This window comes from Typopeltis vanoorti, chromosome 18 (assembly GCF_054136105.1).
Source record: "Typopeltis vanoorti isolate ZY-2024b chromosome 18, IOZ_Tvanoo_1.0, whole genome shotgun sequence".
In the NCBI taxonomy this organism is placed as follows: Eukaryota; Metazoa; Arthropoda; class Arachnida; order Uropygi; family Thelyphonidae; genus Typopeltis; species Typopeltis vanoorti.
In genome coordinates, this window is record NC_143566.1 from 97855859 (window position 1) to 97882366 (window position 26508).

General features: G+C 35.4%; 1 protein-coding gene across 4 annotated transcripts in view; it reads right to left on the reverse strand.

Moving 5' to 3' along the window:
- The window catches only part of Su(dx) (WW domain containing E3 ubiquitin protein ligase suppressor of deltex), a 436167-nt gene that overhangs the window by 55739 nt on the left and 353920 nt on the right, over nt 1-26508 (reverse strand). For all 4 annotated transcript variants that reach the window (XM_090407874.1, XM_090407872.1, XM_090407873.1 and 1 more), the window contains one exon: nt 16170-16303. In XM_090407874.1, coding sequence (XP_090264000.1) covers nt 16170-16303 — 134 coding nt within the window. The remainder of the gene's footprint in view (nt 1-16169; nt 16304-26508) is intronic.

The following is a 26508-nucleotide window of genomic DNA, read 5'->3' on the forward strand; positions in this document are numbered from 1 at the left end:
ATGGATATACAGTTGGCGAGATGGATAAGATGGAGGGATATCAGAGAGTAGTTTATTCAGGAGTAGAGTCCAAAAGAAGGCCTGTGACTAGCGACTGCCACAGGTTCTGCTCTTCGACCACTACTGTTCAATTTGCTCATTAACAATATCGGAAAGGATCTGTGAGGAACTATTCAGTTATTTGCTGATGATGCAAAGTTGGGCAGAGTAATAGTGAATACACATGATGTCAATTTAATGTGGCAAAGTGTAGGCTATGCATTCTGGAGTGAAAAGATTATCAGCAGTATACCACATTGGTGAAACCTTACTCCAGGAAATTGACGAAGCCAGAAACTTGGGAGTGTTAGTGGATAAGGAGTTAAAATTTAGGGGACACATAGAAAAAGTGGCTGAAGCAGGTCATTAGATCACTTGGTTACTGAAGAATACTTTGATAAGCAGGTTATTGTTCCTTTTTATCAAGTCTTAATAAGACTCCATCTTGACTACTGTGCACAGATCTGGGTGCCAGGATTTCTTGGTGATGGGGAGGAGGTAGAGAGGATCCAGAGGTGAGTGACAAGATGGTAGCTGGTCTATGGAATGAGCCTTACAAGAATAGGTTGAAGATTTTGGGGTAAAGAAATTTGAGGCATTCAAATTACTGAGGGTTTTTTAAAGATTAATTCAGAGGAAATTTCTCAGAACAGGTATGATGGTAGAATTAGGGTCCATCCATGGAAATTGAGCAAGAATGTAGTTAGCAAGGATGTTAGAACTAGGTTTGTTACTTGGAGAGTGGTGAATAAGTGGAATAAGCTGCCAGAATCTGTTGTGGGTGGGATGACTGTGAATGAGTTCAAAACAAAGTATGATAGATACTGTGCTAATGCTGAATAGTTCTTGACATGATGTTTAGGATGTTTAGGAGAAATTTGACAAATCTCAAGTGGTTGCACTTGATATCTCTAAAGCATTTGACAGGGTCTGGCACAAAGGCTTATTCCTATCATTTGGACTGTCTCAGGACTTCTGCAGTAGGACTACCAGCTTTCTGTCTGGATGCACACTATGTGTGATGGTAGATATTCCCTATCCTCTCAGCTGGGGTTCCACAAAGTTCTGTTCTCTCACAAATCCTCTTCCTTCGGTATATCAATGACCTACTTCAGTTGACCACCACCCCAAAAACACAGCACATTGCACTCCTCCTTTTCATTTGACAAAACTTACTCTACACAACTCACTTCAACTTACAGAACATCAACCACCTGTCCTTAATCCTGACATCCAAGCCATCCTTCAATGGGCTCAGATAACCTTGTCAACTTCAATGCTAGTAAAATCCAGTGCTGTCTTATTTCTCACAAAAAAGAACCATTTTACCCAGTATTATTTTCGATAACACTCAAATTTCCAGAGAAGATGAGATTTCTCCTCTTGGAATCGCCCTGACATCAGGCTTCTCCTGGCATAAATATATCACAATCTTTGCATCCTCAGTTTCCAAAAAATACATCACAATCTTTCCATCCTTAGCTTCCATAAAAACTAGAATTTCTCTTTTGCTCAAGATGTTACTTCACTTTAACCTTATACAAATCACAAATCTGCCCAGCTATCGAATACTGCTCCCACATTTAGAGTGTGGCTCCTAAAAGCTCCCTCAAAATGCTTGACTCAATACAGAGGAGAGAAATTAAACTTATTAATGACCCATCTCTTACCAACTCACTGTCCTCACTTTCACATAGACATTTGGGCTCTGCAATTTGTGTATTCTATAAATATTTCCATGGCAAACGTTCATCTGAAATAGCATCAATAATTCCCCTACTCAGTAATAAGCCCAATATACAGCTGCCGCCCAACATCCTTTCACAGCCCACCTTGAAACCCACAGAACTAGCTTCTTTTCATCCTCTTCCATCCCTGCTATGTAGTGCTGTACTATGGAACAGTCTTCTCACTGATGTATTTCCCAAGGATTACAATATACAGGCTTTTAAATCAAATGTAAACAAAATTCTCCTTTCCCAACCCACTACCTGTATATGGCACTAATGTACTATAGGTTGATCAACCAACCTCTTGTGTATGGGCTCAACATAAAAAATAAAATAAAAATTCTACAACTTTCTTCCAAAATCATTAGCAACTGCTAACCCTTTTACAGTCCATCTACACTCACTGAACAAACTTCTCTTTCATTCCATCAACTTCTGTTCTTTGGACCAGTCTTCCCCACTCTGTCATCCCCAAAAGAATACAACCTTCAACTGTTCAAAAAAAAATGTGACAGATTTCTCCCTTTCTTCTTGCCCACACACAGCACTAATGTGCTATAGGTCTTGAAGAAAAAAAAAAAAAAAAAAAAAAAAAAATATATATATATATATATATATATATATAAATAAATCAGCTAACCCCTTTTATTCCCTTATAAGGAATAAAAGGGGTTAGCTGATTCAAAAGTAGAGGAGGCCTTTTCTATTCTATCTAGTTTTTAGAGACTGGATGAGCAGTTCAATGTCCATCAGTAGCTAATCTGCCATCTATTGGGACCTTACCCTAACTGGACATGTTTTTGTCTGAAATAGTGCGCTTGAATCCTAGCATAGAGGATGCAAGCACCATTTCCACTGAGTTAAACAGACCTTAATGATATATATATATAAATAAATTCTGCAACTTTCCTCCAAAATCATTAGAACAAGAGTCACTGTTATTTTATTCCATCTATTTCAGTTCTTTGGATCAATCTTCCCCATTTTGCCTTCCTCCAAAGAATAATAAATAAATAATATTATATATATATATATATATATATATATATATATATATATATATATATATATATATATATTATTATTATTATTATTTGACACCTCCAGGGAGTCCAAGGACTCATCGAGGGAAGACACCTGCTCTACAACTCTGTCTCCACTACTCAATCCACCAACTGACCGCAAATACACCAATGCCACCACTAGTATTTCCACAGACACAAGCATCCATGCCCACAGTGGGATATATATATATATATATATATATATATAAAACAAATGCACAATTGTTGGAATAACAAGAGGGAAGTTTGAAGACCTGAACGAAATCGAGTTGTTCAATGGTGAAAAAATCAAGGCAATAAAATTCAAAGATAGGTACATTTGGGAATTTTAGAAGCATCACAAATTCTGCACAATAAGATCAAAGAAAAAACTAGAGCAGATACATAAGGTGGCTAAGAAAACTCCTTAAGTCAATGCATAGCGCTAGAAATTTGATAAAAGCAATTAACACCTGGGCCATACCTGTTTTGAGATATACAGCAGCAGGCATTGTTGAATGGACCCAGCTAGAGTTGGAGGATTTAAACCAAAAAACTCAAAAATTAATGACAATGCACCATGCCCTCAATCCCTGCATGACACTGATAGGCTCTACCTATCACACAAAAAAGAAGACGGAGGATTACTACAAGTAAAGCAAGTTGTTGAAGAAGAAATCAAAATCTGAATGATTATCTGCAGCAAACAATGGAAAAATTTCTAATTGAGGTAGGAAAGAGGGTTTATTTAAACTCATGGAGACAAAATTGGAGTACAAGACCAACCAAGTAAAAGTGAGAACCGAAAGATGGAAAAATAAGGCATCATAATGTCTGTAGTCGTCACCCAGATATGGCATGGAACTGTTTTGCCACTCTATAGTGTGGTTAGATGTACAGAAATGATGTGCTAAGCTGGAAGAGATACTTCTGTTGTGGTTTACATCACCAACATGTTCTTTTTGTCTGATTTCTAAACTCCGTGAAGTTTGTCCGATGTAGGCAAGACCACAAGAGCAAGGAATGTAATATACTCCTGGATATTTGTAGAAAGGCACCTTATCTCTTGGGGATCCTAAAACTTGTCTGATGCTGGTGGTTGGTTTGAAGACCACTCTGATGTTGTAGGCTCTTAGTATTCTGGCTATTTGATAAGAAATTGACTTGATGGAAGGGATCACTACAGTAGAAATGTGCTGGGAGTGTGATTCTTCTTGTCTGGGGTTGTCACCGTATAGATATAGGCCTAGCAATGGGAAGCCCACTATCATCTTGTGCAGACCTTTTCATGGAAAAACTTGAAAAAGAAATTTTCTCCACAATCTCCCCTAGACCATCTACATGGTGGAGACATGTTGACGATATCTTCATTATATGGCAAGACAGCTTAGAAAACATAAAATTGTTTGTGGATAAAATCAACTCAATACATAACAAGATAAAATTCACTCTGGAAGTGGAAAACAACAACCAACTGCATTTTTTAAACATCTTGATAAAGAAACAATCAAATAGTGTCAAATTATCTATTTACAGAAAGCCCACAGATACGGGAAGATATCGTCATTATACTTCAAACCATCACAAGAGCATTATCCACATGTTGAAATATAGGGCCAGGAAGTTTATATCAGAAGAGGAGGATACACAGACTGAACTCTCACTAATAGCCAACACATTATCACAAAATGAGTATCCTCAAAACATCATCAAAAAATATCTATATGGTGACAACCCCAGACAAGTGGGAGCGTGATTCTTCTTGTATTCTTAGTATTCTGGCTATTTGATAAGAAATTGACTTGATGAAAGGGATCACTACAGTAGAAAACTAAGAGCCTACAACATCAGAGTGGTCTTCAAACCAGCCACCAGCATCAGACAAGTTTTAGGATCCCCAAAAGATAAGGTGCCTTTCTACAAATATCCAGGAGTATATTACATTCCTTGCTCTTGTGGTCTGCCAGTAATCACATTATACGTTTACAACAAACACGCATGCCTGATAATGAATAAGAACAATAAGTCCTCTCTGTCACGCAAACGTGTAACCTTAGCTACTAGTTGGTTTACAATGTTTTTTATGTTCCTTTCAATTTGCGTTTACTAGTTTTCATGTCTCTGTAAACCTTGAAAAAGCCAGACAGTTTGCTGGCGAAACTGGTAGGCTCTAATGTAGTTTTGTTTTTTGTAAATGGTCAGTAATTATTAAGTAAGTTTGTATTTGTATCTAAAGACTACTAGAAGCATAAAGTTGACCACAAGTTGATTGAGAATGAAAAAGCTAAAATACTCTAGGATTTAAAAATCCAGACCGACAAAACAAATGTGATACACCCGATATAACAGTGCTTGAAAAAAGTGAAAACAAGGGTGTTCAGTTTATCGAAATATCAGTACCAGGAGATAGCCAAATTGACGAAAAAGAAACTGAAAAAATTACTAAGTATCGCGAGTTGCAAGTCAAAGTTGAGTAAATTTGGCAAAAGAAAACCAAAGTTGTTCCCATAATAATAGGTGTTTTAGGCACCATTCCCAAAACACTGAAAAACATTTAGAAGCACTCAAGTTAGATGGATTAAAATCTAGGTAGTTGCAAAAGACTGCTTTGTATGGCACAGCATTCATATTCAGAAGGTATTTCTACAATTCATAGGCCCTTGGGTAGGGCTCGAATTAGTGGAATCTAACCAGCCTTTTACTTAAGAAGCAAATCAAGCTTGGATGAATATTATATATATATATATATAATATTATTTATTTATTATTTTATATATTGTTTATACAATGTTTATTTTTTTTCCCAACAATCATCCCTCATGGAGTGCGAAGCAACATATCGTAAAACACTGAGGTTCCACAGTTCCCCAAATGAGAAACTCAGCTCTAAGCAGTGGGAGAATGCCTTCCCCAAGTACTTGTTCCACCTTAATTTGAATATTGTAACTGGTTCTTGAGTCCAAGTACTGTACTAGCCCCAATGAGAAGTTTAATTATGAGAGGTTGGAAATATGAGAAGAATTTGTCATGTGAAATGACTAGTGCTGATCACAAATCTGTCAGTCTCAAAGTGAATAATGGATTGCTGCAACACTAAGGTTAGAAATAAAAGATATAAACAAGATGTTAAAATTGGTATATGGGATGTGAGAGGATTAAACCAACCTGGAAATTAAGTAAACATGTGTAGAGAAAAGGAACAATTAGATATTCAAACACTTGGACTGTCAGAGATATACCCAAAATATAAAAATAACCAATAGAAAACAAGAAGGCAACAGTTAAAAAGATAAGAATGTGAAATCCAGAAGATAAGATACAAAGGCAGAACTGAAGAATGACCACAAGCCAGGCAAGCCTTTGATCTGTGTTAACTCAAACAATCCAGGTATGCTTAAAGAAGAAAATAGTAAAAAGTAATAAAAGAACTACTTAATAGTAAAATGACAGAATATGGAATATCAGCTGATTTAAGAAGATTCCACAAAATCTATCTCCATTCCAATACCAAAAAAGAATAATGCAGTAGAGTGTAAAGATTTCAAACTTTCATTTTATTTATTTATTTTTTTTTATGTGGCTCCCACCAACAAAAGGTTTATTTATAAACCTATAGTACATTCACATACTGTGGACAGACTAGAGAATTTTTTTTCCCCTATTTTTATTGATTTTATATACAGGTATCTATGATTCGTAGGTTTCTTTTAAAAAGCATTTGACAGTAAGCCATGAAAAATTAATACAAATATTTAAAAACCTTCAAATTAATACAAAAGACTTCATAATAATAACAATAATAATAGAATTATACTAGAATCAGAAGACACAAATCATAAATCAAATTAATAATTTAAAAACAGATATTGAAAGAGGAGTAAGACGAGGGTATATAACCGGTGCATTTCATTATATATAGTGAAATGATAACGAGAGAATATGAAGACATTTAAATGGGAATAAAAATAAATGGCAATAGCGTTAACAATATTAGATTTGCTGATGTGGTGTTCACAGTTAAATCAAAAATAGAATAACAAAATTAAAGATAACAAGTGAGGTTAGTATATATTAACCAAGTATATAAGAAATTATATACTTGGTTCAATCCTTTATCCAACTGTAAGCAAACAAAGTTTGCACCTGAAGTATTTTCAGGACTGGGACAACTCATGGTAAAGGTGGTATGACTTCACATCACTTGCCTTAGTATCCCATAATGCAAAGCACATCTCTTTGAGGACATGTATAATGCTATGCATTATGGGAAGGGTCACTACCCAGAGTGGTTTCGACCTATATTGAGGTCTCTCATTAATGGGACTCAGACCCAAAAAATTCTGAAGTAATGCAGAAGTCATATTTTCATATACAAGTTACCAAAAGGGACTGTCACACCTTATTATTAAAATACTCTGGATTAGAGATAGTTAGTTGTTGAAAGTTTATCCACTTAGTTATACTATAATACATAGCATTACACATGTCTGCAAGGAGATGTGCTTTGCATTATGGGATACTAAGGCAAGTGATGTGAAGTCATACCACCTTTACCACAAGTTGCTCCAGTCCTGAAAATACTACAGGTGCAAACTTTGTTTGCTTACACTTGGATAAAGGATTAAACCAAGTATATAATTTCTTGGTATCTTTAATTTATAGTATAACCAAGTGGAAACACTTTCAACAACTAACTATCTCTAATCCAGATTATTTTAATAATAAGGTTTGACACCTTTTGGCAACCCATATAGGAAAATATGACTTCTGCATTACTTCAACCTTGGTATCATCACCTCTGGGTCTGGCTGCCACTGATGAGACCTCGATAGGGGTTGGAACTGGTGGGGGCTATCTTTGAGAGGCTCTGCTTGGGGATAGGTTTTTGCCTGTCTCTGAGTAGGGCCACCACTGAGATTATGGCTCTGGCTGGTGGTGGGGCGAGCCTGCCACTGGGTAGAGCCGATGCTGAGAAGTTCTTCTCAGTGACGGAGTGAGTCTGTCACTGAGTGGAACAACACTGAGTTTGATGGTCTTTCGGCCACTATGGAGTGGTGTAGGGATCGTCCTAATTTTTAGAGAGGTCTTTACTTAAATACACCTCAATAAAGGTTGAAACCAGTCTGGGTAGCGACCCTTCTCATAATGCATAGCATTATACATGTCTGCAAGGAGATGTGTTTTGCATTATGGGATACTAAGGCAAGTGATGTGAAGTCATAAGGTGCAAACTTTGTTTGTTTACACTTGGATAAAGGATAAAAAAGTTAACAAGTATATAATTTCTTAATATCAAAATATGACTAAATTCTAATAAAAAAAAAAGTCAGAATTATGACTTAGTATTAAGTACTAATCAAATGCTAAATGGTAATAAGCAGAAAACAGTAACAAAATCCAAATTAATAGTATCAATGAGATTCGTGCAAAATGGTAATACTGTTATAATTATTTAGGAGTAATGATTATAAAAGACAGAACAGTTAAAATCAAAAACAGCTAAGGCAAAAGAAGCATTTTAGAATATGAAATTATAAATGACATCAGTAAGAAATAAACTAAAATAGTATTAGTATTACTTCGATAGAGTCTCCATAGAGTCCAAAGATTCATTGCAGGAAGTCTAACACGCACCACAATAATTATCATATCTTGCCTTGTGTTGGAGCAATCATTTATCCACTCTGGAAAAGCATTCCACTCATTCACCATTCACCAAGCCAAAAATCTCTTTTTCACCTATTTATTCAAATGACCTTTTCGCAATTTTTATAAATGATGTCTTGTTCTCAAATCACCCATGATCCTATGCATAATTCTCCATCTATTTGATAGGCTCCTCTCACCAACTTAAGTCTCAATCATATCACCCTCCTCCTCCTTCTACCTACTAAGCTCTGAAGACCACATACCCTCAATTTGTCCTCAAACTCAATATTAGAGTTCTGAGACAGTTCATTCACCTGTGCATTCTCTTTAATGTTTCCTTATCATCAATATAGCTAAGTGACCATATCTGTATAGAGAAATCTAAATGAGGCATAATTAGCAGCTTACACTGTTGAACTATCACCTCTTATCTGTACATGTCAGCATTCTTTGAATTATAGCAGCAATTGTTTAGGTAGCACTTACAACTTTTGAAATATGTTCCCTGAACTTCTCTTCCCTATCCACAAGATCCCCAGATCCTTTAATATGGTTCCATTCCATCTTCTCTGGCCAAAGTGCATAACTTTACACACAGCAATACCGACATCCTCATTCTTCAAACCTACAGCACCAACCTATTCAAATTCACTTATAACAACAACAACACTTCAGAACTTTCTCATATTGATCTTCCTAATTTAGCATCATCAGCAAAGAACTAAATATCTCCTTTTGCATCATGAACTATATGCTAAACAACAATGGTCCAAGAACAGGACCCTGTGGCACCCATTTATAACCTTTCTTTTTGGGACATTGCATCTCCATATACATCTTGCTGGCTCCTATCATCAACCATCCCTGTAACCAAGCTAAATAATGACTATCCATCTCCTTTGCTACTCAATTTCAACAGTAGTTTATCATCTGGTACTTGATCAAATGCTTTAGCAAAATCTAAGTAAATCACATTATAAGCATCTCCCATCCAATAAATGTAACCTAGTACTAAAGCATTACCTCTCCATAACAAACCCATGATTTTCATCAATCTAGGTTTCCAGTCTATCTCTAACTAACCTCTCTAACACTTTCATCGCTACACTTGATATACACACGGGCATATAGTTACTATGATACTACTGACTAGAATCATTTCTTATGCAGTGACACTATTTTTGCTTCTTTCCATTCTTCTGAGAACTGTTTCATGTTGCAGTTTTCTTTGAACAACCAAGTCAAGGATACTATAAGCTGTTTTGCACATTCCTGTAATATATGTGGTGATATCCTATCCAGTTCCACAGCTTTATTAACATCAAAGTTACTTAATATTCTAAACACTTCCCATTGTTGAATTGTCAATTCTCTGTCCTACTTACTATTGTCACGCAACAGTACTTTTACCATGCCAAATATGAAACACACTAGAAGAAATAACTTCAAACATTTCCACTATATCTTTAGCAGATGTGACTCATGTTCTACCTCCTACAACAAAGATCAGCCTTCCATATTCACCTTTTCTTCTACTAGCAATATAACTATTGAATTCTTTAAGGTTTTGGCTTTACTGCTTCATTCCATCTCTTTTCATATGCCAGTCTCTTTCACATTCCTCAGTACACTTGTCACCTTCCTACCCTGCACCTTATACTCCTCATGCTGTTCAAGGGTACTCTGTTCTTTATATCTCTTCCATAACAACCTCTTTCTCAGAAATTCATGTATAACTCCATGATTCATCCCCTTCACTCAATTTATTTATCTATCCTCCAAACCTTACAAATGCAATTTGATATTACCATAAGTAATTAATTCTGGACCAAATCACAGGCATTAGTGATTTCTCTCCCCTTCAACTGATCTTGTATTGCATGTCACCAATTTCCTTAACCATCATACTTTGTAATTCCATATATATATATATATATATATTTCTTGTTCTATGAAGTTTGTACCAGTTTAATCACTCCCCACATCAAGACCACATGATCACTCTCCCCAACTTGTGGTATCATGGTGACATCTTTTATCACTGTACGAGACGATACAGTGATATAAGAATGATAAAATAAAAATAATAAAATTCTATGTGTGGTCCACACTGAATTATGGGTGTGAGACATGGACATATACACAATCCATAATCAGGAAATTGCAAGCCTTTGAGATGTGGTGCTTTAGGTGAGCAATGAACATTTCTTGGAAGGAGAAAAAAACTAATAAATAGTAAAATGGCACTGAAGTGAATCAGAACTGAAAGAGCACTGATGAAGGACCTTATAAAGAGAAAATGAAAGTAGACTAGCAGGGAATAGGCTGGAAACATGGGAGGGAAAATTAGAGGGAAGATCTCCTGGTAGACCAAGAACTTCTTGGGTTGGATAAAGGATTAAACTAAACTTATTATAGTCTAACCAAGTGAAAAATAAACTCTCAACATCTTTGACTTTGATTAATTTTAAAACTTCCTATTTATTATTCTTTTCAATATGATATTCGCTTTTGGAGTACACATAGGATCCCTTCTTGCACTGTCCTAACACTTCCATTCTTTTGTGGTACAAACACATCTTGGTCATAGCTTCTGCAGCTGTCAACTCTGTGTACATACAAGCTACTCTGCAGTGGAGAACCCAGAGTGGGGGCCAGAGGGCCCTGGCCTCCTCCAAAGAAAAAGAAAAAAAACACCCAAAATATTTTCCTAATTAAAATTCATTTTTTTAATATATGTTGTGTCGTGTCTTCTATTTCTATACTACTTATGAATCAGCGATAATTGCAATGCTCAGCCATAGGTCGTATGCAATGCGTATTCTCAAATCGTCTACTCACCCCCCCCCAAGATTAAATCCTGAGTGCACACTACTGCTACTCTGTGTACAACTGCTAACTTTGAATAAATGTCAAATCCACCCAACAATGGAATACTGCTCACACATTCAGGATGGTGAACCAAAACATCCTCTAAGATTGCTTGATGTGATCCAGAAGAGGACAATCCAGTTAACTGATGATCCCTCTCTCTCTCTCTCTCTCTCTCCCCAGTTCCCCTCACAGATGTTGTGCCTTATGTTTGTTCTACAAGTAGTTTCATGGACCATGCTCTACTGAACTGCCACTATCATTCCTATGTTTTCCTCCAAAAGAACAAAAGCAACTGCTGGGCAATGTCCATTTACAGTCGAGCTCCAAACTTCCCAAACCAACTTCTTTACCACCTCTTTCATTCCATCTACCTCTGTTCTTTGGAAGTGCCTCACTTATTGTGTCTTCAACAAAGACTATAACTTTTAGTTTAGTCAAAAAAGATGTAAACACATTCCTCCTTTCTTCTTACCCTGCTCCTACACACATGACACTGATGTGAAGTCTTGTGCCCTTTCATGAGCGGATCAGATGTAAGTCAACAAGACTTTTGTCATTTCTTCTGTCTTCTTCCCATGTGAATTTGTGCACATCTTTATGATGAAACATTAATGATGACTAGTCTGTGTCCCAACAGAAATCTAGAAGAACTTACCATTATTAGTAGTTTTGCCCTTTTCTCAAAATTTTCCCAAAACATTTCTGTATGCACGAAACCCATTTTCTACTATGCTGTTTAGATTTCCAATAAGGACCAGCTTTTCCTCTTTATGTCAGCTGCCTTCACTAATGATTCAAAAAATTCCTCCACTTCTTCTTTAGTAGAACCTTCTGTGGAGTTACAGTGAAAAATAAGTTTATTCCAATAGTCCAATTCCCTATTTTGTAATTTGCCAACATGACTCTACTTGAAATTTTATGGCAATCAAGGAATTTGTCTTCATGTTTGCTGTTAAATACTATCATTACTCCATTTTCTTTATCACTAATGCCTGAATATAACAGCCTATACTTATTATTTAACAGGATCTCACCTGTTTTGGTGTAATTCAATTCAGTAACCCCAATTATGTCCATGTAGTACTCCTCTAGTTCTTCTCCCAGTTCAATTTCTTTTCCATTGACACTTCTTATTATTAATAGTACCTAACTTCAATTCTGTGGATGATGAATTGGCATTTGTTCCTGTAGATGATACCTTAGCTAGCATGAAATTTCACCATGTTGTACAATCATTCTGTTTTGGTTTAAACTAATAAAGAATGAATGCAATCTGGTTAGCTAAATTCCAAGCCAGTCCATTCTCATTCATTCAGTATTCAAGTTTTAACTCTTACTAGGAGATGAGAGGGTAGTATGGGTAGTGAAAAGAATTTTGCAATTTACCAGTCATCATCTTTTAATATTGGTGTATCCATGATTAATGATCCCATAGACAAGCTTAAGTGTTGAATATTATTCATAACTTATTTTAAGGTATTAACAACACCAAACGAACTATTTTATAAAAAAAAAAAAAAAAAAAGATGTTTCTTAACAGGCTTATATTTCGCTGAATTTCAAATCAGCATGTTATCGTTTATACACGACAATGAGTAACTGAAGCAATTCAAATTGTAATGGACTAAAAATCCAAAGTCCTAATTTGGTGCCCTCTAATGTAAAAAAAAAAAAGTAGTATTACAGCTATGTAGGATTCGATCTTAAGATAACAGTCTCCTAAATTTTTAGAGAATTAATGCAACCATACTTGCTCAGGTTAGGAGAATTCTTTATAGCCATGGCTGGCTCTAAAAATAATCTTTCTGATCTGTAATGACTTCTAAATAGGACATTAATTTTCTTCCATCTAATCCTGTGTGAAGAAGTGTCCAAAGCATGGTCTGCCAGTCCTGACTTGCCATAATTGGTAGCAAACGTATTTTGTATGTTCTCTAAGACATACAAAACAGTCACAAAGAACTTCATATATTCCTGGATATGCTAGAGGATGAAGTTTATCCAGAGAGCAGACTAGGGAGGAGGGGGAGTAATAGTTGTTAATTTAACATGCATTAAATTAACAACCGAAGGCCATGAATTATTAATACTTTGGCTATTCTTTCCGATGCACCTCTGACATAGGGAATAGGAATAGTAATGTTTTGTTCCTTTGTATTAGAGGAGGGAGAAGAAATCGCCTATGTAGTATTTTATCTATTTTGCAGGAATTGTACCCATTGGCCAAGAAAGTATGGTGCAGAACTTAAATATCTGCACCATACTTTCTTGTATGGTGCAGATAAAGAGCTGTATCATTAAAACAAATCACTCTGGCTCTGCCTAAGTGTTTTTAAAATACCATACTGTTGGGCTGGATGATGATGCGATTGTTTATGTAGATATCTTCCTCTCTCTCTGTGTATGTGTGCGTGCATGCATGTGTTTTGGCTTTCTGTAAATGGAAAAAGATAAGTGACACATTAGAAAGCTGGGTGACTAAGGTGTCAAGAAAAGGCAAACAGCTATTAGATTATTTATCTACTGTGAAGTGAATTTTTGGGTACTAGCTGTTTAGGTAAGTGACAAAAGTATCCAAAGTGTCTTGTCCATGAGGCCAAAGGGCAAACACATCATCCAAAGCATAACTGCACTAGCGACTTATATGTAGCTGTGGTAAGTATTTTGCTTTCAAAGTGCTCCATGTAAATGTTTGCTAAGGAGTGCCCATAAACTTTTATGAACTTCGAATGAATTTCTTTTGGTGTTAAACCTTTTTTGACAAAGAATTTTATAACCACACAATACTCAATTTTATCCATTTCATGGGATACAGACAACACTTTGGCTTCCAACAGCTGTATAAAACAAACTACTTGATAGAATGACTTGCAATTTCATATCGATGCTTATGACAGATGTACCAACTTAGAAAAAAAAATCTTGCCAACAGTGCTGCCATTTATAGTTGAGGCCAAGAACTTTTCAGACCACCCATGTAGCAGGGTCTCTATCCATAATTTAGTAAGTAGAACAGTCACATAGAAGATTGTGCATTTTTTGTTATAATCGTCTCAATCCATGATAACCACTGCATTACCCTTATCAGCTTTTGTAATAGCAATATTTCTATTCCTATACAACATTTTTAAGGCAGTTATTACTTTTTGGTGGTTTAGCCTTGTTTAGGATGCTTGCTATGTATAAATGCACATTATTAGCCATTAAAGGTGAAAGATAATAGATGCCCCACTCTACATTCATCATGATTTCTAGTTTTGGAACTTGTCTGGGTGCAAGGCAAAGTTATGACACAAACTTGAGAATTTTTAGCTTAGCTTCTTCAGTAAGCACCTGTCATGATAAATTTATGACTACGCGATCTCGTTGAAGTTGCAGTCAGAAAGTAGTACATTAGTGCTGTTGTAGGATTTTAATTTTCTTCAAGAGATATGATGTAGGAGATTCCACAGTTCAGTCCACATTTAAAACGTTACTTAGTTCTTCATGTAGAGCGGGATAAAGCTGTTTAACTTAGTAAACTCTATGCGAGGTGATTTGTTCCTACAGGAATGCTAACCTCGCATGTTGGAAAATACAATGTGCCTTTGCAGAATTTAACTTTTCTTTAAATCTGAGAAAGGTTGGAATAATATCCCTGTCACAGCATCATTTGAGGAATCTTTTCAGTTTTCTGGCAATTTCAGTTTCAACTTACTGAACTGTCGTGCTTTGTATACAATATCATCACTGCGAAGAATCATCAATCTAACAGACAAGCTTAGGTGTTGAACATTATTTTGTTTGGTGTTGTTAATACTGTTAAAATAAGTTATGAAGCATATATATTGACTTCTGACAATAGCCCCAATACAGAGACTGAAAACATTGAGTTTAATTATTATAGTTAATACATTTTTATTTTCCAGATAGCAGTTGAATTTAGAAGTCTTTTACAATGGGTGAACTGTTCCTGATTCTCCTGTCTACCATAACTAAACTAAGCTTTATATGCTTCCTTCTTCTTCTCAGTGAGTTTAATACCTATGGGAAAGTAGAGGTTTATATGTTTATCTTCCTGTGAAGACTAGATTGAAATGTGAAAGATAATGGCTAACAATATTCCATACTGATAACCATTATGATAAGGAAGGTTAACTTGTTAGAATAAGGAAGGTTAACCTTTTTTATCCTAAGAAGCCCAAGTGACCAAAAAACTTTCAGAAAGACCAAAGATTTATCATTGTGGGAGATCTATCTGCCCACACACACTATCTATCTACTGCCTATTAATCATAGCAGTTTCTCATTATAAAAAATACATAAGATTATTCTGGTGTTGTTTATATCATGAAGAGCTGTTATGAATAACCACCATCACATAAGTCCCTTCTATCAATAATTTGTTTCGCTAACTCTCAACAAAAACAAACTCTAGTTCTCATACCCTTTCCTAACCACACTCCTCAACATCCTGGGATGACCCCACCCATCTCACTGAACAATTTCCCCATTTCCATTCTCTAAAATCCTTTTTTTAAAAACCAGAATAGTGTCCCTATAAAATTACCAGCCTATTCAAAATAATTTTTTAAACTGAAAAATCACTGGGAAAAGCAAGGGAAATGAAGAATATTTCTATACTAAAGTTCTGGACTGGACCCAAAATATCAACTCAGATTAGTATCAAGGAAATAAGCCAAAAGGCTATTTTACCATCTCTTCTTAATCAGATTAGTATCACTACTTCCTTTTGTGTGATGTGTTACAATAATGGACAAAATTTTTATCTACTCTATTAACAGTATTCCATATATCCTTCTTCAGTAAATAACACAAAGACTTATAAACTTACTTAATCCATACAAGAGAATTATAAAACTCAGGATCAATGGATTCTATATCCTTCATAGTTAACTTTTTTCCTAGCATTCGTTTATAGAACGGTAGTGTGAAACCACTATATATAAATTTACCATGAAAGAGTGCCTGAAAAGTAATGAAATCGAATTAATAAAATTATTAAAAAATAGATCATAATATATTAATTTATGCATTATAAACAACTTCAAAAGAGAAATTTTTTTTTTTCTTGTTTCATTAACATACAAATTGCAACTGTGTGCCAAAGCAGATGGGGAGAAAAAAATTTATGCAGCAGACATCTTTTTCTTCCTTTAAGCTTCATATTAATATATCTGTAATACTTCAATGATGCAGACAATCTTTTTTTCTCCTTTTTCCTGATCTATTCCTCTTAATTTATTTAATTAATGTTTCTTCCATTTTCATAAATCTTTTCCTTGTCTATATCAAATTTTGTTTTATTGACCATTTTCACATTTTCATTTCATGTGTATTTACTATCATGTTTTTAATGTTTCTATTCTTGTTTTACACGTTAAAGTAATACTGATCAGACTACTGATTTATATGTTGTTACTATTGTTACTTTTGTTAGATCTTGCTTTTCCATATAGTTGAATTTATACATCGTATATTTTATTAGCTATCTTCATGGATTGTCAATTTACTTCATTCTGTGTTATATTTTTTAACTCCTCACAGTTACTCATAAGTATTTAACTATACTTGTTCTAATATATTTTCCATTTAGTTTCAATTGCTAACATGGTATTATCATGTTAAAACTGCTACATATCTACTGGAATTTAAATAATTGTCTTTGGAGATAATCTTCTGCATGACTTGCATTTCTTGTAAGTGGAAGAAATGTGAGTTGTGTGCAAAAAGAGGAAAAATGAAGTGATGAATATTAATGATGTAAGGAAAGATAGCAAAAGTGTTCTCGAGAATGTGGAAATAGTGGATGACAGTGTGCAAAATGTAATAAAACTATAAAAACAGATCATAATATAATGATGAAATCATTTATTATGATCTGTCAGAAATCATAGCATGAAAGGGGTGGGGTGCATTCAAGCATGTAACTGGCCAGCCCTGGGATAAATGGGATTATGTACAGAAATGATTATGCAATGCTGAATGCAATTTCACAGGTTTCCAATTTGAATGCATTAGTAATGACATTACACAAGGGTAACTGTGGGTCCAAAGGAATCTTGAAATGTATGTACACAAATGCAAAAAAAGTATCAGAAATAAGGAAAAGTAGTTTTTGGCAAAGGGTGGCTCAACTTGGCCAAAAAATTATAGGCATTGGTAAGATCTGGTTGACAGAAAATGATATAGTTACAAGGATAGAATGTAAACAGTATTGTATTTTGGGAGGGAATAGAGGGATTCGGATAGAAGGTGAGTTATTCCTAATGATAGTGGAGGAACTACAACCAAAAAAGAAGTTAAAGAGGAGTTAGGTGTGAGGGAAATGGCTCATTTGAGTCTGTCTGGTGAGATAGATGCTGCTAAAGACAGGGGATCCACAGGAAGATGTAGATGCCATGCATCAAAAGATTAGCAAAATTAGTGTAGACCAAGCAATTATTCTGGGAAACTTCAATTATGGGGACAGAGATGGGAGGAAAGAAAGAGTCATGGCAAGATGGAAGCAGAATTTACACAGATGCTAAGGGCCAAATATCTGAAACCAGGGCTTTTTTTCAGCCGGAACGGTCTGGAACGCATTCCAGTCAACTTTTACGTTCTGGCTGAAAAAAAAAAAAAAAGCCCTGCCTGAAACAACAATTTATAGAGGGGGGGGGGGGGGGGAACCAGGGGTTTGAGAGTGTTGAATCTGGTAACAGCATCAAAAGAAAGATGTATCCATAACCAAGGTAAACTTTTTGCTTCCAATTGGGGAGAGTGGCCATGCAGTCTTGTTCTGTGAAATGGCTAAACATGTGGAAGCCTCAGTCAAGAAAGGACTTGTATTTGGACTTGTAGAACTACAAAGCTGGTAATTTTGATGGACTTGGGATGCATGTTGGAACAGTGCCATGACTTGAGAACCTACAAAGAAAGAATGTCTGTAGTGCATTGGAATTGGTCACGGACTGTTTGATAGAAGCTGTATTAGACTGCATACCCAAGATTAGAAGGATAAACCAAATGGAGATTAAGTGGATGAGAAGACATAAAAAAAAGAGCTTAAAAACTGTGGAGAAAATATAAAGAAAGATGATCAACATCCTCATGAGCAGTACAAAGTGCAATCAAGAAGGGTGACTAGTATAGTAAGAAAGTGCTGTTACACTCAAACCTGTTCTCATATCTGTGGTCTCTAGTCTTAGGTCAGTGTTTTATTTCTTACCCAGCTCTCAAATCCATAAGTTAAAATTAGTTTGAACACTGTCTTGTATACAGATAATTTAGTATTTTGACTAATTTCCCTCTTATTCCATATAAATTTATTCAGTTGACTTCCTACCATATCAGCTCTGTTGATTCTGTTGTATATTTCCATATTTAATTTACCATCTTCACTAAAAATCGTGACTAAGTAGCTGAAATGTTTTACTTGTTCTATAGGTTCCCCATTCAAAATCCAGTTGATTTTTCAATGCTTCTGCCTATTTTCATTGTCTTTATCTTGTTATTGCTGACCTTCATACCATATCTATTAAAACATGTATTCAATATAGTCAAGGAATCTTGCAGACTTGTAAGAAGATTTATTTAGAAGTATAACATCATCTGCATAAAGCGAAGAGTTTACATTAACATCTCCAATTTTGGTATCAAGTACAATACCACTTTCCTTCATAATGTGATCCATATAGATAATGAATAACAGAGGGGATAATGTTCAGAGGGACATCTGGAATTTGTCCCTCTGAACTATTCAGTGCAGCCACTGTAAGACTTTTATAACTCCATATTCAGCATTTCTGGTCGAATATCATCTACTGCAACTATGGATATATATTCCGGATTGCATGCCTGGCAAGTGTTTTTTTTATTGATGTGCTGTCATCACTGCAAGTTTCATTTTTACAATTTTTCGAAGTAATTACTCCATACTTCAAGGATATCTTTTTCTCTAGTTTTCATATCACCTTTTTTATTATGTGTAATTCCTTTTAGAGCACTGTTTCCTCCATTTCTGAGCTTCTTCTACAACCTCCAGAATATCTTGTTACCTTCTTGATATTTATTTTCTATGTTCTTGCCAAAGTCCTCCCATGACTTTTGTTTAGCTAGTTTTACACAGTGTTTAGCTTTCTTACATTTGTCTCTGTATTCTCTAAGAGCACAAGCTGACTTATTTGCTAGTAACGTTTGATATGCTTTCTTCTTTTCCTTCAGTGCTTCTTTAACTTCCTGTGTCCACCATGGAGTTCTGATTTTTCTATCCTTGCAGACGGCTTCACCACATGCCTCTCTGGCTGAATTAATCAGTGTTTTCTTCACGGTTTGCCACTGAATCTCCAAGGTTTGGTTCTTGTTCTCAAACTCTTTCATTTTTTCTTCAATAATCTTTGTGTATTTTAGTCTACAGTTCACATCTGAGAGCTGCTCAACTTTTATTCACTTTAAAACCTTCTTACATGTCATTCTTTTCAATATGAAATTCAATATTATCCTGCTCAAGACTAAATTGATCACTTCCAATTTAAAATCCACTGTACACTCTGGTGTCCTGCACCAGGGAGAAAACATCACTATCAACAATAACATAGTCAATGAGACTTTTCTTATTCCTTGCCTTTTCTCTCCATGTGAATTTGTGCACATTTTTATGTTGGAACATGGTGTTGGTAATAACCAGTCCATGTCCTGAACAGAAATCCAACAAGTATTTGCCATTATTATTATTTGCTCATTTATCCAAATTTTTCCCAAAATATTTTTGTATGTCTGACAATCATTTCCTACTCTGATTATTATTATTATTTTATGCATTTATTTGCATTTTACATTATATTTAACCTTTTAATTCAAAATTCTGTACTGCAGAATTTAATCTAAGGGATTTATGTGATCCGTCCATGACTTGGGCATTATCATGTATACTTCAGACTTCTTGAGGCAGCAGTTACAACTACATTTTAACTTACACTTGTAACATATGTGTGTGTGTGTGTACATACACACATACACACAAATGCTGTGCTCTTTTACCTTGCATGTTATATTTTTATATAAGGAGCGTAGATTAGAGGTAGTTATTATATCTCAGGAAGAATTTTTAGGCATTGAATATTAGCAGAATTCTACTTTGGTGTATTAGTATTTATCTAAGCAAAGATGAGCAATGTATCAGCAACAGTTATGGCTCCAAGAAATAGTCTTCATCTTTTCTCTTAAAGCTTGCTACTGATTTCTCATTTTTGAGCCTTCATTAACAGAGGTAGAGTTTTCTTCATGTGAGGTGAAATAATGCTGCAGGATATTTTCTTGCAGAATCTGGAAAAACAAACCATCTTGCTTGAGGACCAGTATTTTTTCTGGTCACCCAGAAAAAATACCGGTCTTTTTATGTTGTGCCCATACATGAGAAGTTGATTAATCAACCTACAGTAAAGGAGAAACTTGTTTACATCTGATTTAAAGGATTGTATATTGTATTCCTTGGGAAACACATAAGGGGGAATACTATTCCACAATACAGGAGTCACAGGGATGAAGGAGGAGGAGGAAAAGAAATTTGTTCTATGGATTTCAAGGTGTATTGTGAAGGGATGTTGGGCAACAGCCACATGTGTTCCGATGGACTTGGTACTGAGTGAGGGAATTATTAATGATATTTCTCATGAATGAACATTTGCCATCGAAATATCTACAGAATACACATATTGCAGAAACCAAATACCTGTGCAAAAATTGAAGGAGTGAGTTGGTAAGAGATGGGTTATTAATCAATCTAATTGCACTCCTTAGCTGAATGTAGCCAATGAGCATGAGTATTTAGAAAGCCAATCAGGTGTCATCTTGTTTTGGTAATGAGCCAATAAGGTCACAGTAGGATTCAGCTATTGATGTCATGTATTGGAGCTGAGAGGAGGACATTTGTCAGTGTGTTATGTGATTGCTATCAAATTGGTTGAATTATTTTGTGTTCTTCATTTAGTGAGCTTGTAAAACGTAATAAAATTAAAGAAATGGCACAGGGGTGCTTAAGGGTCAAAGCTGTATAACTGAGAGGAGACCTCCACATAGCCTTTAAAAGAATGCGGAGAACGACCAGGGCTTCAGACATAATGTCCAATCCTCACCTTCTCGTGGTGCACCCTGTTGGGTATCTACTTGGATACTGAACGAACGAGGATGGGCTGGCAATTTGGGATTTAGCCGACCAAATCGTATTCTTATTCGTCAAACCAAAAAAAAAAAAAAAATGATGGTACGACATGACAAAATTTCAGGCCAGCTGGGGTGTCGCCCAGTTAAACAAGGCCCCCGTTGTTTTTGCCAGGGAACCAGGATGAACAGCGAAAAGTCAGCTACTAGAACAAATCTGAAAACAAACCCCAACTCAACATCACCAGCGTTAATGATCAGTACTATCAACATAAGAAGCCTGAATGGCAAAGAAATGGAGCTAGCTGAGGAATTAGATAAGTACCAGATCGACATAATAGGGGTGACGGAAACAAAAAAGACAAAAACTGGTGAGATCTTTTTGAGCAATAAATACAAAATGTTATATTCAGGCAATGACAATCAAGGAAAAGAAGGAGTAGCCATAGTATTCAACACAAAATACGAGGGTAATCTTCTTGAATGGCAGTCAGTCTCAAGTAGAGTCATGTGGGCAAATATGAGAATGGGGAACTGGACAATGAGACTTATTTGTGCTTATGGTCCCACAGAAGGTTCTACTAAAGTAGAAGTGGGGGAATTTTTTGAAGCTTTAGAAAAAGCAACTGACACAATGAAATGGAAAAGTTGGTCCTTGTTGGGGATCTAAATAGCAGAGTAGGAAATGATTGTCAGATATACAAAAATATTTTGGGAAAATTTGGAGAAAAGAGCAATGCTAATAATAATGGCAAATATCTGTTGGATTTCTGCTCAGGACATGGACCAGTTATTACTAACACCATGTTCCAACATAAAAATGTGCACAAATTCACATGGAGAGAAGAGGCAAGGAATAAGAAAAGTCTCATTGACTATGTTATTGTTGATAGTGATGTTTTCTCCCTGGTGCAGGACACCAGAGTGTACAGAGGATTTGAAATTGGAAGTGATCACTATTTAGTCTTGAGCAGGATAAAATTGAATTTCATATTGAAAAGAATAACATGTAAGAAAGTTTTAAAGCGAATAAAAGTTGAGCAGCTCTCAGATGTGAACTGTAGACTAAAATACACAAAGATTATTGAAGAAAAAATGAAAAAGTTTGAGAACAGGAATCAAACCTTGGAGATTCAGTGTCAAACTCTGAAGAAAACATTGATTGATTCTGCCAGAGAGGCATGTGGTGAGGTTGTCTGTAAGGATAAAAAAAAATCAGAACTCCCTGGTGGACACAGGAAGTTAAAGAGGCAGTGAAGGAAAAGAAGAAAGCATATCAAAAGTTCCTGTCAAACAAGTCAGCTTGCGCTCTTAGAGAATACAGAGACAAATGCAAGAATGCTAAACACTGTGTAAAACTAGCTAAACAAAAGTCATGGGAGGACTTTGGCAAGAATACAGAAAATAAATATCAAGAAGGTGACAAGATATTCTGGAGGTTGTAGAAGAAGCTTAGAAATGGAGGAAACAGTGCTCTAAAAGGAATTACACATAATAAAAAAGGTGATATGAAAACTAGAGAAAAAGATATCCTTGAAGTATGGAGTAATTACTTCGAAAAATTGTAAAAATGAAACTTGCAGTGATGACAGCACATCAATAAAAAAAAACACTTGCTAGGCATGCAATCCGGAATACATATCCATAGTTGCAGTAGATGATATTCGACCAGAAATGCTGAATATGGAGTTATAAAAGTCTTACAGTGGCTGCACTGAATAGTTCAGAGGGACAAATTCCAGATGATTGGAGTAGGTCTCATAGTACCCATATATAAAAAGGGAAATAAAACAATAGAAGGAAGTACAGGAAGATGGTATAATGTTAAATCTGGTGTGAGACAAGGATGTACATTATCCCCTCTGTTATTCATTATCTATATCGATCACATTATGAAGGAATGTGGTATTAAACATGATATCAAAATTGGAGATGTTAATGTCAGCTCTTTGCTCTATGCGGATGATGTTATATTTCTAAATAAATCCGCTACAAGTCTGCAAGATTCTCTGACTTAATTGAATAGCTGTTGTAATAGATATGGTATGAAGGTCAGCAATAAAAAGACAAAGACAATGAAAATAGGCAGAATCATTGAAAATATCAACTGTGTTGTGAATGGAGAACCTGTGGAACAAGTAAAACATTTCAGCTATTTAGGCACGATGTTTACTGAAGATGGTAAATTAAATATAGAAATAGACAACAGAATCAGCAAAGCTGGTATGGTAGGAAGTCAACCGAATAAATTCATATGGAATAAGAGAGAAATTAGTCGGAACACTAAATTAGCTGTATACAAGACCATGTTCAAACCACTTTTAACTTATGGATCTGAGAGCCGGGTCAGAAGTAAAACACTTGACCAAAGACTAGAGACCGCAGATATGAGAGTCCTGAAAAAGAATAGTGTATACAAGATGAAATGGCGCAATACAATGTGAAGTTTAGTGCAAGAACTTTTCGGCGCAGACTGCAGGAATTTGGTCTAAATGCTAGAATTCTACGAAAAAAGCCATTTTTATCTCTTAAATTAAGGTTGAAAAGATTAAACTGGGCTAAAACCAATGTTAACTGGACAGCAGAACAATGGGACAGTGTTATTTGGAGTGATGAGACCAAAATTTCCCTGTCTGGTAGTGATGGAATAAAATACATAAGGAGAAGAATTGGAGAAGATTTGCATCCTGATTGCATTACACCTAACGTGAAACACCCACTTAGTGTTATGATTTGGGGTTGTATGACATCAAAAGGTGTGGGCAGAATTTGCGTGATTAATGGGAATATAAATGCCTCAAAATACATAAATGAAATACTTGAGCCCAAACTGAAGCCTTCTGCACGTGATCTTTTCCAAGATAACGAAGCATTTATATTTCAACAAGAATCAGCTCCATTTCATATTGCTGCTGCTGTGTGCAAAAAGTGGTTTCAAGATAATCATATTCCACTGCTGGAATGGCCTGGGAATAGCCCAGACCCAAAAAATCTATGGAGCCGACTAAAGAAACTTGTTAGTCAGAAGCAATCCAGCAATATAACCCAAATTAATAAAAGCAATAATTCAATCTTGATTTCACATTATAACAGCTGCAGAACTAAAAAACTTGGTTCACTCCATGGGAAGACGTTGTAAGGCCGTAATTAACACTAAAGGTTAGCCCAACTAAGTATTAACTCACATTATGAGAATTTTTGTATATCTCATTTTTTCTATGTGTTTCATTTTCTTCTTTATAACTGCTGTTCTAATAAAAAAAAAATCCTCCATAAAAGTTATTGCATTACATTCTTTATTAAATTATCTTTCCATTGATATATAATTTTATGGTATTACTCCAAAAAAAGTGGTGTTATGAGCCATCAAACTTCAGAAATACACTTTTTCCAAAAGGTTTCCACAATTTTGGCCACTAGTGTATGTAGCTCGATCTAACAACTGGAATGTCACTATAGTAGGGAGACTAATCAAGATATGTGAAGAAGGATTCTGCAAAAAAAAAAGTTGCTGATGGGGAGGGAGGGGATGGCACTGTACAATGTAAAAAAAAAAAAAAAAAAAAAGCATTAAAATGGACTGAGAAATAAATAACAAAGACTAAACTGAAATGAAACATTTCGTATATAATTTTATGTATATCAATGGAATATACTGCTGTATACCAGTCATGCAATGTGGGGAAATGCTTGCTGAAGTCAGAATGATGAAACTGTTCAGCATATCGTAATATTTCCATGGTAATGGAACAAGTTACTGGTCCTGTCGGAATGATATCCTCAAAAGAAGAATGGCCCTATTATAAAATCTGCTGTGAACCACAGAAAAATGATAATTTTTGGTGAATGTAAATGGGAGTTCCTGGAGCACATGGAGTGATTCAGAAGACCAAATTCAACAATCTGGGTGTTTACAGTTCCATTGAAATAAAAATCAACTTCATCTCCCCACAGAATTTTCCAAGGCAGCAGCATCAGCTTCCAATATGATGAGAAACATCAAAACAAATGTCAGTTATTATCATAATCATCGTGTAGCAGCTGATCTTGTGTGGATAAAACGTAATAATTATGCGCAAGACTTTCTGTACCGTGGAACATGTTCAACTGTCGGACTACTCCATAGGTGCTACTACTAGCAACAACATTTTTGTGTATTTGTCAGCAACAATGGTGGCAACTTCTTCAATTACCCATGGTGGCACTAGTTCTGCTTCGTCAAACTTTTGAATCATCAATCTAACTGCATTAGCCTGACAGAGAGGACCTTTATGCAATTTCTGGTGGGTTCTAAACTCGAAGAGTGGCTGAAGCATTGCGCTTGTTAAGGTAAAATAACTTTATAAGTAATGCTTGATAAGGTAAAGTGAGGTGCATGTTGAACACAATTATCAATAGGAATGCATTTGTGAAGTTTCCCCCATTACTTTATAGCTGTTATAATGCCAGCAAAACAGGTATTCAACTTTGTTTAATGAAGATTTTTGGCTTCCTGGGCACTACAACAGCACCATATTTCTCTTATTGGCAACTTTTCAAACTAAATTTTTTTGCTGAATTCTACTTCCTGTGTTTTGATTAGTCTCCCTACCAAATTTGGTGACATTCCAGTTGTTAGACTGAGCTACATAAGGCTCTGAGTAAGCGAAGTTTAATTATGGCCACTCTGTATATCTGTCTGACCTTGAGAAGAAGTAAATTAGAGTTGGTAACTGCAGTATGATTAGAATTGAAGACTTTCTTTAATATTCTGTTGTGTAATCTGCCAAAAGGTATTTTTGTATGTTTTATGCATTCTATAAAATGTGTATATAAATTTTTTATGTAACTGCTTTGATATAGACTTTGCATTTAAAATTATGACCTATGCAAATTATACTTCATGCATAAACATTGTTTGCTTACACTTGGAGAAAGGATTTAATCAAGAATAAATATAATTTCTTGGCATCTTTAATTTATAGTGTAACCAAGCGAAAAACTTTCAACAAATATGATCCATGTGTATGCCCAAATACTTGTAAGCGTGATCC